Source organism: Esox lucius, chromosome 4 (genome assembly GCF_011004845.1).
Source record: "Esox lucius isolate fEsoLuc1 chromosome 4, fEsoLuc1.pri, whole genome shotgun sequence".
Taxonomy (NCBI): domain Eukaryota; kingdom Metazoa; phylum Chordata; class Actinopteri; order Esociformes; family Esocidae; genus Esox; species Esox lucius.
The window spans coordinates 29,950,783-29,965,306 of NC_047572.1; the positions used below are offsets into that span (position 1 = coordinate 29,950,783).

Sequence of the window (14,524 nt, forward strand, 5' to 3'; positions counted from 1 at the left end):
ACCAGAAGAGCAAAGAGAAGAGGGCAGGAAAATTGTGCAGTTGTTTGTCACAACTGAAGAAGCTTTCATCAGAAGGCAGAAAGTAAATGTGAGCAAACATTCTGGATTGGATTTTGGGGTCCCGCAGATCGATGCTCCAGGGAGAGAGGCGTGTTAAATGGTTCCCAGTTTCACCTCACCAACTGAGCCAAGAAACAATGACTGGTAGTGAGTTAGCAACCACCCAAACACACACAGTTCAAGCTCAGACTTGTCTTCATCAGAATAGTCGGCATGGCTAACGGTCAGTTTCTGGCAGGACATTGGGGTGTGTTTTATGTCTGCCGCTGAGTATTTGTCTCATAGCCAACCGCTTAGGAGTTCGTTACCACAACGATAAGGTCACCCGTTACCACAACGACGAAAGCTGTTCTAATGACTCATATCACAGGCATACAGTATACACACACAGACACACACCAAGAGACATAGACAGACAGACAGACACACCAGAGACACAGACAGACAGACAGACAGACAGACACACCAGAGACACAGACAGACGAGACAGACACACCAGAGACACAGACAGACAGACAGACAGACACACCAGAGACACAGACAGACAGACACACCAGAGACACAGACAGACAGACACACCAGAGACACAGACAGACAGACACACCAGAGACACAGACAGACAGACACACCAGAGACACAGACAGACAGACACACCAGAGACACAGACAGACAGACACACCAGAGACACAGACAGACAGACACCAAGAGACAGACAGGACTGCTCATTAAGGGCAGGGGTAGTACTGACCACAGGTTGAGACAAGCATGTACATAGCACAGGAAATCCTAGTGTGCAGGCAGGTATTGACAGGTAGTATTGACCAATGTGACCACGTCTTCAATAAATGGGCAGAACCGTGGAACTGTTCTCCCACACACACACTCCAACTTCTATCTTAATGGAGACTGTAAAATTGAGCACCAATGAAAAACATTGTCCTAACCATAAAACAAACTGCATTCTAATCAGACTCCAAAAACCTACCTAGAGCCTTATATCTAACCCTAAATCCCAAGTGCAAATCAAAAAGAAAACAGAAATATTATTTTGCAAGTGGGGACCAGGCCAATGTCCTCACTTGTCTTCAAGATAGGACAATACATGAACACACACCCAGAAAATGGTTATCAGAAAATTTGACAGGAGAAGAATTCCAACCACAGCCGTTAAACCGTAGGCCAACCGTAAAGTACGACGCATGAAAACATCCGACACCCAATGGCGGACCAGGAAGGCCAAGACAAAGCAGTTCCCTCCTTCTGACCAGGACGTCACCTGCCCTCACCTGGTATCCCTGCCAGGCCTGGACCAGTCCCTCATTAGGAGGGGACAGGGACACGGCCCCCCCCCCAGCCCCCCCCCCCCCCCCCCCCACTAACTGATGTGGCAGTGCGGTCACTTAGCCTATCAGAGGGTGGGTGGGGAAGAACTAGCCTGGACTTGTCGGCACTCCGTTTGACCTCCCAACAAACTGCTGTGTTTAATCAGCAGGGCTCCTAACCAGAGAGCAGGCTGGGAGGGTGGACGTGACAGGCTGGCTGCAGCGCACGGTGAGCTACGACGAGCGCCAGACCCCCTCCCTCCACCAACTCCTCCTACTCCTCCTCTCAAGAGAACAGCAATTAAAGTATCAAGCCCCGCGGAGGCATAAACAGAGAAGGGAGAAAGTGAGCCAGGAAGAGAGAATAAGGCGAGAGAGATTTCCAACGCATGACACACACGTGTCTGGGTGGTTGGGTAAACGGAAGCAGCACAGTGAGCGGTCAGGGTCAGAGGTCACCGCCATGAAGCAGACTCATCAACCTTCTAAGACAGTGTCACTCTCGGTGGCATCACGCTGCAGACCCCAGAGACCAACTCGACACGGACATTCAGTATACCGAGAGGACTTTTCTTTTACACCACTGCCATCTACTGGCAAGTTACGACATTCCTCACCGACAGGCAAAATCTGTGTTAACTTCCAGTTACCAGAATACATCAGATACATTCTCTAGTAAGACCGACCAAAATATCAACCAAAGGGTGTGTGACTCACTGAGGTCTTCAGCCAGCTGTACTCTGCGTCCAGTGATGAGATGGGCCTTCTTCTCAGTGTCCTCACCAAAGTCTTCTAGAACCTCCTTCACGTTCTTCTCCAGGCGCCGCACTGTGAGAGCAAACACACACACACACACACACACACACACACACACACACCCACAAGCAGCCATAACACAGTCTTACTGCTTTGATCACCAGAAGGTAGTAAAAAATTAAGTGAGTGAAGCGAATGCTCTGGGAACGAGACAGCCGAGCTCACAGCCCATCTGCTTCCACCTTGGCCTTGTCTGCATTTTACCAGACCCAGAATCACCCAGAAACATACCCCAGAGCCAGAACCACCCAGAACCATACCCCAGAGCCAGAACCATAACCCAGACCGATACCCCTGAACCAGACCCAACATTACCCTCAGTGTTGGTGAGCTGCTGTCTGAGAGTGTTGGCGGTAATGAGCAACATCCTCTGGATCCTCCAGAACAGCACCACATCATTACACTCCAGCTGAGGAGGAGAAGATTAACAGGATTAATCATTTCTAGAAACTTTGCCCAAAAAGTCAGCTGCATTTTGTCACTAAGGGCTTTTACAGGTCCTGAAACCCCAAAGAGAAAGCAACAACAAGGATCAATGCACATGGGCTAGGAGAAACTATGGGAATAAACCTAAATCTTAATATCCTTCTGAACCTCCTAGAGTAAAACAGCTAAGTGCTGGCATCCTACCACAGGGCCTAGTTCCTTACCACAGGGCCTAGTTCCTTACCACAGGGCCTAGTTCCTTACCACAGGGCCTAGTTCCTTACCTCAGAGTCAACGAAATGCCTCTGGTAGTAGTAGAAGCCTCGTCTGCAGAGGTTACAGTGTTGAAGAGCCTTCTGCAGGAAGTGTCTTCTGTACAGCTGGTGCCATGTGTCCTTGATCTGGAAAGAGAACAGTCAGGGGACGATGAGGACAAACACTGTGACTGGAGTTCTCCACCAGAAACTGCAAGGTTAATCTTTAGAGTCAGGCTAAAGACTAAGACTAGGATCAGCGCATCTCTGCTCGGCCTTCAGAATTAAAGGGATATATCCAAATTACGAAATGTCGCATTAGTGTCTTTACCTGCTAAGCGGTCTATGCAAAGGTTTGACAAGAATGCATGCTCTGGTTATCCTTGCAATGTTTTGAAATGCTAACCTGTGGCACAAATCCCTTCAAAGTCCAATGTTACCCTACACACTATTTTCACACATCAAATGGTTTTATATGCTATTATTTCTTGACTTTTAATTATTTGACTGCCATGAAATGACTTCATTTATTATGTTCCTGTTTTTGAAGAAAAAAAACATCTCCTGGTATAAAAGCTGTGCTGTTTTGCCACCTGTAATGGTTTTTGGTTTGGTGTTTGGTTCAGTTGACCCTACCGACTTTTCCCATCTGAAATTGATTGTGAAGCTTAACAAGGGTATCAATTATATCAATGATATCAATACTGTGCATGGCACCAGGACCAGGACAGGATTTGTTCCAAAAAATCTTATTTTGCACATCATGTTAAGTCATCCAAGGGTCCTTCTGAGCTTCCGAATTAACCAGGGGTACAGGGTTACCCTAAACCCCAACCAGAGGTACAGGGTTACCCTAAACCCCAACCAGAGGTACAGGGTTACCCTAAACCCTAAACCCCAACCAGAGGTACAGGGTTACCCTAAACCCCAACCAGAGGTACAGGGTTACCCTAAACCCCAACCAGAGGTACAGGGTTACCCTAAACCCCAACCAGAGGTACAGGGTTACCCTAAACCCTAAACCCCAACCAGAGGTACAGGGTTACCCTAAACCCTAAACCCCAACCAGAGTTACAGGGCTACCCTAACCCTAAACCCCAACCAGAGGTACAGAGTTACCCTAACCCTAAACCTCAACCAGAGGTACAGGGTTACCCTAACCCTAAACCCCAACCAGATGTAGAGAGAGCTAGAGTTAACCAGTGGTAGAGAGAGCGAGTTAACCAGTAGTAAACAGCGAGTTAACCAGTGGTAGAGAGCGAGTTAACCAGTAGTAGAGAGCGAGTTAACCAGTAGTAGAGAGCGAGTTAACCAGTGTTTCTCAACCCTGCCCTGGGTGACCCCCTCCATGCACGTTTTAGATCTCTCCCTGCTCTGTCACACCTGATTCAAATGATCAGCTCATTATCAAGTCCTTCATGAACTACAACAGGTGTGTTAGGGCAGGGAGAGACCCTTCCAGGAGCAGGGTTGAGAAACAGCTAGATGGTCCTGTGACTGACCAGGACAGGGTCCACCTCCACCCCTCGGCCCTCCAGGTTCTTGCGCACGGTGGTGACCTCGTCGTTGGCCAGGTACGCCGTGTGGTCCTCATGGAGCTTCAGCAGGCGCTCCAGCTCGTTTTTGGTTTCGTTGCGGATGTGCTGTTCGGGCGATCGGTTCTTCCAGCTCAGCCAGCGCTGCTTCCAGTCGGGACCGACCATGTCGTTGATCACACAGTCCGCTGGGAACGAGACAGGAGAATAATAAGAGGTAAGTAGTCATATTAAAGGCCCAGTGGGTTAGAACAAGCCTATCAGACAGTTGAAACCCTGACTAGTCAAAAGCTACAAGACAAAACATGCATTTTTCCTCTGCTAATTGCGTTGATATATAAAAGCAATAACATACTATGGGGGTTCGTGTTACATGATCAAAAAGCCATGGAGAATGGCTGTACCTAATGACTCTGCCAAAACCCAGTTCAAGTGATCGGAGAGTGGGAGGAACTTACTGTCTTTGAGGGTGGGTGTGGGGGGGGGGGGGGGCTAGAGGGGAAATGGGTGAAGACTTACTGTCTTTGAGGGGGGGGGGGCTAGAGGGGAAATGGGTGAAGACTTACTGTCTTTGAGGGGGGGGGGGCTAGAGGGGAAATGGGTGAAGACTTACTGTCTTTGAGGCGCGCATGCAGGGTTTCCTCCATGAACTCGATGGCAGCATCCCACTGGGGCTTGTCTGTGATGGAACGGTCCTCCAGAGCATTGTGCTGGATCACTCTCTGATAACAACAGACACACACAGGTTGCTTAATTTCATACAGAATGCCACAATGTGTGTGTGAAAAACCGAGTTTTCCTATACAGAATTACAGGCATGGTTAAATATTTATACAAAGCAGACATCCTCCACTGAGTTTGCAAAATACAGGAGAAAGGCGATTAACCTATTTGAACATAAAGTACCATAAATGTGTTGACAGATTAAATGTATTACCTAAAAAATAGTTAGTTGCAGTCTGTCATTCAACACAGTTTAGTCTTAATGTGCTGAAACAGGTTGTATGACTGACTCACCAATATTTGTCAGGCTACAAAAATGATTGGCTTTTTATGTCCATTAGAATGTGCACAGGTGTGCTTGTGTGTGTATTTATATATATACCAGGCTGTCCATGGACCTCTCGTTCCACTTGTGTCTCTTGATGCTTTCGTCCTTCACCGCCTCCTTGAGCTTATCAAAAATGTCGTCCTGGTCCTTCCCCTTGTACTCGGCCATGAAACGAGCAAATTCCTCCTGGAGTGTCTCCCAGGCCACCTGAGGGGAGCGGAGATCCAGGTGAAAACGGACACAGTACCTCCTCAGCATCGAAAACCAGAAGGCTCCGGACCTCACACGTTAAGCGTGCAACACCCCTGCCGGAGAGCCCTGGTTCAGAAGTACCGCCGGACCTTCTCCAGGACTGGTGATGTTGTGCCAATTTAGGGCTACAACAGATATGCGAAACGCCAGGAGGTCCCTGGGGAGGGGTGTGGGAAACCCCGCAGTACATTACTGCCATACTAAATCAGAAACGTCACATCACAACCAGCGACAGAGAAAGACGAATGGTCATTTCAAACCAAATAAACCATCAACTGCCACGGTAAAAGCATTCACATACAATAACAAACAAAACATGATGTGCCCGACCATCCCGAAGAGTGGGAATAATGGGAGTTAAGCCACTGTGCGTCGGCTACCTCTAGGGCTTTGTGGGGCAGCTGCTTGTCGGTCCACTGTTTGAGCTTGATGTCCACGGTGGTGTTGAAGGTACCAGAGTTCATGGTCTGTGCGGCAGGCAGGTAGATGTTCTCAATGACATGGGTGGACACTCGTTCCCACAGCTTCTTCAGCAGGATGGCCTCCCTACATGAATCAAGGGCCAGACAGGGACAAAACACAGTCCAGCAAGCCCTCTGTTGTTGAGAAAGCAGACTTGAAATGACAAATGGGCAAGTGGTTGTAATTTAACATGGTGGCCTGTGTGGTTCGGATATAGCCGGGACTAGCCCTCAGTGGTTTTAATCCAAACGTTCTCCATCACCTTTTTTTATGTTCACAGCAATATATTAATCAAGAAATTCTATTGAATCTTCAAAAACACTCAAGTGGCATTCAGTAGTTGTGTCCTCGGCACATTCATAGATCTAAAAAAATGTATAGCAGCCACAAGACAAAAACATAGATAAATAGCTCAGGATATGGGCTTTGACCTGGCCAGCACTTTCATATAAAGTTATCAGAATGCAAAGGAAAATGACCATTTTGACAAAACCTAAACCCTCACTGTTCAGACAGCAATGGACTGCTGTGTTTATTTGGTCAAAAGTAGTGCAATACATAGGGAACAGACTGCTTTTCAGGACACGCTTCCACGGAAGTGCTCCACAGCTTGTTAACTAAAGCTAGGCTCTTCATCGGACCGGTCCAGGCTCTGACAATGGTACAGGCCCCTCCTCAATCCCCCCGGGATGCCGTGACATCCCATTAATCACTAGCAGTCATATTTTATCTACAACCCTTTGTTTTCGCTCCCCGTTCCACTCATATCAATACAACACATCTCAGATGCTTCAATAGCCTTGCTGGCTAACAGGGCCATCTTGGCTCCACACCACCCCGGTCGCACCGTAGCCCATTCATCAGGCCATTGATCCAGTGCAACTGATGGGGCGCAGCGGGGCTCTCACCAAACGCTGGACATCCATCTTATTTAGCCAACTGTTAACTTCTGGAACAGGCTAAGAACCACACGAATGGAAAGAAACCCCCCACCCCACCAATCACCTGCATCACTCAGAGCTTCTGTAGAATATTATTTATACACAACCGACACAGGCCTGTGAGCTCTGCATCAGGACTTCAAGGACCTCTCTGTATTTGGCTCTGTTTGTTCCCTCAATCCCGACCAGTCTCCCAGTTCCTGGAGATGAGAAGCATCCCCATTGCATGATGCTTCCACCTTGGGCTTCACCACATGGATGGCATGAGCTCTAAAGCTCTGTAAGTGGGCATTGGGTTCTGATCACCTCCCTGATAAAGGCCCTTCTTGCCCGGTAACTTAGTTTGGCCAGACGGCCAGCTAAAGGAAGTTTTGTTGGTTGCAAACTTTTGCCTTTACAATGATGGAGCCCACAAAGCTCCTGGGAACCTTCAAAACTTAAGCTTTTTAAATTTTCTTAGAACCTTCCAAATGCCTCGACACAATTCTACAGAGTTCCTTGGACTTCATGGATTGTTTTTTCTCTCTAAGGCGCACTGTTTAGTGTACAACCTGATGGACGTAGTATAAGAGACCATATACCATGGGCATGACCTCACTTTTCACATATGTAATTGTGCTGGTAACTGGTTTGGAGGTATCTTGGGTGTTTGTGGTATATTGTCAATATACCACAGCTAAGCACTGTGTCCAGCAACTCCACTATATATATAAAAAAAAAACGCTAATAATGTCCAGACACTGCAGGTGACATATGACAAGTATATGGGAAACATAAGGGAAAACACTAACCAGTGTTTTGGTGTCACTTGGCTCAAGCTAATGACTTCATCCAAGATTTCGTTCTTGGCTTTTTCAAAGAGTTCATTCTGGGGGAAAAAAAAATCAACACAGAAGAATAGGGATAAGTGAGCAGAATCTGGTACATTTATCATCGGTCTCATGAAATTTAGTTTGAAAATGTGAAGCAGGTTTTTTTAGAGCTGTGGAAAAAGAAGAAAATAACTATTTTGAAGTTGTATGCATACTGAGGTGTTTATCTACCCATCTCTGTGGCTCTTACCCTGTCCAGCTCTCGGAGACGAGGGTAGTTGTTCTTCCACTCTGTCTCCAGGTTAAAACGTGACGCTGAGGGAACAGAAGAAGGCCAGGTGAGTCAGGACTGGGGCAACTAGATTCACAACTGATGATCAGGCGGGCAGAATATACGGTTACAATTATTTGTACACTGCCAACTGACCACGACTAAGCCCAAAATTATCTATTTTTATAACCTTTAAAACAGTGAGATGCAAACCCATCTGATTCTGAGCCTCGTTTGAAGGGTTCTCTCTTCTAAGGGTTCAGTAGAGAAGTGTACCATATTGAAGGGTTCTCTCTTCTAAGGGTTCGGTAGAGTAGTGTACCATATTGAAGGGTTCTCTCTTCTAAGGGTTCGGTAGAGTAGTGTACCATATTGAAGGGTTCTCTCTTCTAAGGGTTCAGTAGTGTACCATATTGAAGGGTTCTCTCTTCTAAGGGTTCAGTAGTGTACCATATTGAAGGGTTCTCTCTTCTAAGGATTCAGTAGAGTAGTGTACCATATTGAAGGGTTCTCTCTTCTAAGGATTCAGTAGAGTAGTGTACCATATTGAAGGGTTCTCTCTTCTAAGGATTCAGTAGAGTAGTGTACCATATTGAAGGGTTCTCTCTTCTAAGGGTTCAGTAGAGTAGTGTACCATATTGAAGGGTTCTCTCTTCTAAGGGTTCAGTAGAGTAGTGTACCATATTGAAGGGTTCTCTCTTCTAAGGGTTCAGTAGAGTAGTGTACCATATTGAAGGTTTAACTGAGAAGCCTGAGACATAGACAATCTAGTGGATGAGCACCAGACTTAGCCCAGGGAGATGGGATGATGTGACCTCTGTCTCCATCGTTAAAGAACCAAGTGAGGGCTGAGAGGCTCCTGTAGACAGTGGCACAGACAGGGCAGCTGCTGAGACTAACTTCACTGTCCAAAAGTGGCCTTGTCTGTTATTATCTTGGGGGGGGGGGGGGGGGGGGGGGGGTTCATTATTATTCATTAGAAATATTGAAAAAGTCACTAACGTTAAGTGTGTTCAGGACCAGGTTCATTCCTAAGTCACATTCGCAAACAGTACAAATGGCAGCGGCGCCGAGGCTGAGATCATCGTCTTATGAGCGCGCTCTTAATCAAAGGCCAGTAAATGAAGGTCATTGCGGCTGGGTTATTGGACCATGGCGTCGGGCACCAGGCTCGCTGCTCGGGAGTTTTTTCTTTTTTTTTTTATGCGTGGATCAATGCACCACACAATGGCAAGGGGAGCCACAGGGACTAACCACAGCCGCTAGCTCATAAATCTCTGCCACTACGGACACCTGCAACCGTCTGGGATAATTGCTGACAGGGACTAGAAGGAACGGCGCTGGTTATCAAGTCATCCGGTGATCCAGTCTCACTCCTTGGGTGACTTCGGTCATTAGGGCACGGCGTGCGCAACACTAGCGCTGCGTGTTCGATTCCCACAGGGGACCCGGTATGAGACAGTCAAAATGGACAGTCCGTTCGCATCGGTGATTGGACGAGGTTACCTTTGAAGGCATCGGCCTGTTGCTCCACGGACTCCCGGACCATCTTCCAAAAGCAGTCGGACACAGCCAGGCTCAAGTTCTTGGTGGTGACCTGGTGGGCTTTCAGCATGCCGTCTCTGACGGGGACCAACCAGAACATGGGTCAGGGACAACTAGGTCCACCTCAAAGCCCCTAAGAACTCATTCAGAAAAAAACTAAGCCCACCAACTAAATGAATGACCCATACGGTACCTCCTGAACTGCATGTGTCCACATATAAATGATGATGATGATGATGAAGAGGAGTTGGGACACTCACCTGAGCAGTCTGGAGTTCTGGAAGAAGTCCTCTTCGTAATCCTTGATTGAATCGATGCTCTCCCCAGCACTGCCTGGTGAAGAGGTGGAGACCAATTCAAGGCCTGATTACTCAACTACCACACAAATCAAGATGGCATCATTCCAATAAATATTTAAAAAATCCACTAATCTTAATCAGTGGTTTCAGGATATCCAGCCTAGTGGTTAATGTCAGTATTGGTATTCAGCCTACCTTTCCCTGTCACGACAGCAAAGTAGCCCAGTGCCTTCATGGGAAACAGCTTTCCTTCAACAATCTGTTGAATCTGTGGGGAGAAAAGCAAAACTCCATAAGCAGAAGGCAAATGTCCATGGACTTCACTGAGTCGGACATCAGACATGACTTGTGTATTATCAAGCTTTGAAAACAAACTAAAGCGCTCCCTCTTGTGGTAAAACAGGATTACAACCAGAAGCAAAAATGACATACTGGACTGAGACAATCACACTCTTTTCTGTGTCAAAAGTCATTTCTGTGATTGAAATGTCATTCATGCTTCCTGCTGTTGACTGTTGTGATCTGTGTGTCCTCTCACCCGGTTTGGACTGGCAAGGTTCTTCTCTGCCAGGTCCACTTTAGTCAGGACAAAGATGGTCCTCTTTCCCTGGGGGTCCATCTGACTCACCAGGTCTGTCACAATACTGCGCTCGGCATCCACTGACCCATCTGAAGACGGGAGGGGGGCGGGGACGGGGGGTAACGACGACAGTGAAGACCAGAGGGGGAGACGGGGGGGAGTCAGTGAAGACCGGAGGGGGAGACAGTGAAGACCAGAGGGGGAGACAGTGAAGACCAGAGGGGGAGACAGTGAAGACCAGAGGGGGAGACAGTGAAGACCAGAGGGGGAGACAGTGAAGACCAGAGGGGGAGACAGTGAAGACCAGAGGGGGAGACAGTGAAGACCAGAGGGGGAGACAGTGAAGACCAGAGGGGGAGACAGTGAAGACCAGAGGGGGAGACAGTGAAGACCAGAGGGGGAGATGGGGGAGAGACAGTGAAGACCAGAGGGGGAGAGAGTGAAGACCAGAGGGGGAGACAGGGGAGAAACAGTGAAGACCGGAGGGGGAGACAGGAGGGAGTCAGTGCGTGAGTAGGTAAGTCATTCTGTTAGTCTTTCCAAATGTACTTTTTAAATGTATAAGTTCTGTAGCCCTTCCCAGCCAAATGTGATTTTCTGTGCATCAGGCTTTTCCAAATATCCAACGGCACATCGATCTGCACGAGAGTGGCCGCTAAACTACTAACATGTAAAACATGAACAGCAAGGTTAAAGAAGATAAAGAGGAGGCCGCCAAGGAGAGGAGCAAAGGGGAGGCGAGAGAGACATGGAGTTAAGGAGTTCCAGGATGACGTGACCTAAATGGATGACTCCGGCGTCGACTTACCCTGGATGCAGAGGATGATGGCGTTGGGGTTCTGCATGTAGTTCTTGCTGATGCTGAAGATGGTCTCCTTGGTGTCAGACGCCATGCCTGCTGTTACGGTCTAATGGGAACACACGGCATGAAATCACCACACCATCACTGCTCCGACCTGTGTGTGTGTGTGTGTGTGTGTTACCTACACTTATGACTCCCGGTAGATCCACTAGCACCATCCTCTGTATGCCCGGGCCTTTGACATTCAGGGAGATCGTCTGTCGCAAAATAAAACAGTTACAAGCAGCTTAAATGCCAGGCTGAGATGTCACCGCTCTCTCTGCAGTTCTTCATTAACTGCTTCTGACCGATGGGCCCCGATACATAAAAGGGCCCCAGTAGGGTGTCACATTTGGGGAGCCATGAAAGACACAAAGCAGAACATTTGATGCAGGGTGTCCTCACCTCAGGACTGACCGTCTGGCCCTCCTTCACACTCTTCCTCATCCTCAGCTCTATCTCATGCCTCAGGGCGGCCAGCTACAGAGGACAGAATCACCGCATCGCCACGTAAATGAATCAGTAAAAACAAAGAGCATCCATGACTACGGTCACCAAGGACAACAACAATTATTGGATGATTCCATGGTGACAGGAAGCGTGACTGTCTTTGCCCTCAGTCTGCTTCACTCGTCATATGCTCTTATGTAATTTGATTAGGATTAAAATTATCTGTTGAAAACGCAGTAACTACTCTCCCTGGGATCCAGATCAACACAATCCGTCCCTCCAAGATGCCTTGACTGCAGAATTATTGCTAAATTAACAATTTCCAACATCATGTAAGGGCTTGCCTGCTCATCTGCCCTGATTTTCTAAAACAATCAAATTTTCATTATTATCACTAAATTCTCAAAATCACTTCATATTCCCAAGTAGAATGCAGACTGCCGCATCAAAAAACTATTTCATATAAAACTGCAAATGCCGAAGGGACCGTGTATTGACCTTTAAATAAATGCGTGGCCACTGGTGGCCCAGTGGGCAAAACTGCATCACTGCAGATAAGGTTTGAATCAAACCCACTGCTCTTCATAGCAAAAGCCATCTACTCAATTGTCCCCACATTTGCTATCAAATAAAAGCATGAAAATACCACAACATACATTGTCAAAAAACATAAAACAGGTTGCCTGGATACACACCCCTAAAGTCGGTTTGGTCCAAAACTGTGTTAACTTACGTCCTCCTCTTTGCCCAGGTCAAACTCACGGCTGCTGTCCTTGAACATGGCCACATGATGCGGCCCCTCGCTTAGTGTCACCTGGTGGAGGACAAGAAAACAGCAGCCCCTGGTTCAAAACCAAAACACAATGCTTCCCATCCACCCGGAACACATGTGGAACAGATCAGACCTGCACAGCTCAAAGGGAACCCAGTAACTGGTTACGCCAACTTCAGCAGCTAGAACGACAGCTAAATGCTTCCTGTGGTTATTGATTAGTCTCTAAGAGCACCGTGGAGGAATTCGGCCCAGATGTGTTTGGTTTTCATCAGACATAACAGGGCCCACGTCGGCTAAAAGGTTCACAGAACATTGTTCCAGAACCTCTGAGGATAATCCAGTTGCTTTTGGCAAGTTTTTCTCCAGAAATGTTTTATGCCCTGCTACTCTGCCTTTAATCACATTTTTGCTAAGTTTTTCTGATGTTGGTCAAGAACACTGACGGTAGCTGAGAAGAGTGAGGCCTGCAGATCCCTGGATGTTGTTTCAGGGTTTTTGTGACTTCCTGGACAATTTTACTCCATACTCATTGTGGTTTTGGCAGGATAGCCACTCTGAGCAAGATTCGTTACTGTCCCAATCATTGTCCATCAGGACAATATGTCTTTGAAATACAGGCTTTCTTAAAGCCCCAGAGTTTAAGAAATGTCTTTGTAACCCATATTTATGAAATGCCTTCAGAAATGTATATTTAAAACCTGGTATTTATCCATTTCAATGGGTTGAATTAACAAGGGAGGTCAAACCGTTTTTCACATGGCGCACAACATTCTTTATTTAAGAAGCAACAAATGTTCGAGCCATTTCTTGGTCTCAGATTACATCAACACACCAAGACAAGCAGCAATCAGATCTTCCCAAAGCGCATGTGGAAACTACAAGAACTCTGAGGAATCAGAAAGTGGGGCAGTGCAAACACAGGACCTTCGATAACTTTGCTACAGTGGGGTGTGCCTTGAGTCTGAAGGGTTCTACTAGTGTAATAGATCAGCTGTATTACCTTGACAGGAGATCGGGTCATCATTTCTCCAGATCCCCGGGGGAAGATCCTAGCCTGGGCGATCATCTCCAACACACTCGTCTTCCCGGCACTCTGGTCCCCCACCACCACCACCTACAGTTCAGCACAGAGGGAGGGAGGGAGGGAAGAAACATGACGAGGAAGACGAGGCCATGAGAGATGAGACCGTGTTGCCAAGCCCAGAAGCAGATCAGAGGGGTTGTGGGAAATCTATGAAAATGTGTTTTACACATCCAAATTATGTCTGCTAATTTTAGAGGGCATTCAAATACAGCCATAGTCCATCCACGGTTCATCCATACCCTGGGCAGATGGTCCTGGGTGTTGTAGTTGGAGTCAAAGTCCGAGAGGATGTCCAGGACCTCAGAGTACATATCAATTAGAGACTTCTGTAAGGAACACAGATGGAAGTGTGATTGCAGCTTTGCCGGATGGGGGACTTCATACTTTTCTACTGAATTATTTTTAATAATAATGTTTTAAACGACTCACACTAACCTTGACTTTCCTCTGGTGGATGCCTTTCTCGTCCTTCTGCAGCACCACTTTCCTCAAATCTTTGTTCTCTTTCTCCAGTCTCTCCAGCATACGCTGGTACTTCATCTGAGGATGACGCAGAAACGAGCTCCAGTTTAAACAACGGATCTCCTTATTAATTCAGTCAACAAGACTCTCAGACGTGACCCTTTCTTTACCCATACACGTTCAGAAACAAATGGTCCTATCACCTTATGAATTTAGCATGGTCTTGCAATGCTTTTGGCCATGTTATCATGCATATGATGTATCCTGTAAATACCTGTGTTCGGAG

The 14,524-nt window shown here is 47.2% G+C and overlaps 1 protein-coding gene across 2 annotated transcripts; it reads right to left on the reverse strand.

The window, feature by feature from the left end:
- Positions 1-2,013: 2,013 nt before the first annotated feature.
- Positions 2,014-14,518, reverse strand: LOC117594402 (dynamin-like 120 kDa protein, mitochondrial). 2 transcript variants are annotated; one of them, XM_034291804.1, is made up of 21 exons: positions 14,513-14,518; positions 14,212-14,316; positions 14,016-14,102; positions 13,693-13,806; positions 12,651-12,731; positions 11,873-11,947; positions 11,614-11,685; positions 11,435-11,534; positions 10,585-10,715; positions 10,242-10,314; positions 10,008-10,080; positions 9,709-9,824; positions 8,182-8,246; positions 7,911-7,987; positions 6,097-6,262; positions 5,519-5,671; positions 5,027-5,135; positions 4,381-4,601; positions 2,909-3,025; positions 2,514-2,607; positions 2,014-2,210 (listed from the first exon to the last, which is right to left on the reverse strand). In XM_034291804.1, exons 2-21 carry the CDS (start codon positions 14,314-14,316, stop codon positions 2,029-2,031), a joined length of 2,211 nt encoding a protein of 736 aa, XP_034147695.1. In that variant the 5' UTR covers positions 14,513-14,518; the 3' UTR covers positions 2,014-2,028. The 2 variants fall into 2 exon arrangements, with proteins under 2 accessions (XP_034147695.1, XP_034147694.1); XM_034291803.1 differs by having other exon boundaries at positions 14,206-14,316.
- Between the last annotated feature and the right edge of the window lie 6 nt (positions 14,519-14,524).

What these genes read in the sequence shown, in the direction of transcription:
- LOC117594402 (XM_034291803.1), bottom strand. Translation starts at nt 14,316, where the DNA reads ATGAAGTACCAGCGTATGCTGGAGAGACTGGAGAAAGAGAACAAAGAT. An exon ending in AGAGGAAAGTCAAGGTTAGT is followed by an intron (nt 14,103 to 14,205) that starts GTGAGTCGTTTA and finishes TGTTCCTTACAG; the next exon opens with AAGTCTCTAATTGATATGTA. An exon ending in GCCAGACGGTCAGTCCTGAG is followed by an intron (nt 11,686 to 11,872) that starts GTGAGGACACCC and finishes ATTTTGCGACAG; the next exon opens with ACGATCTCCCTGAATGTCAA.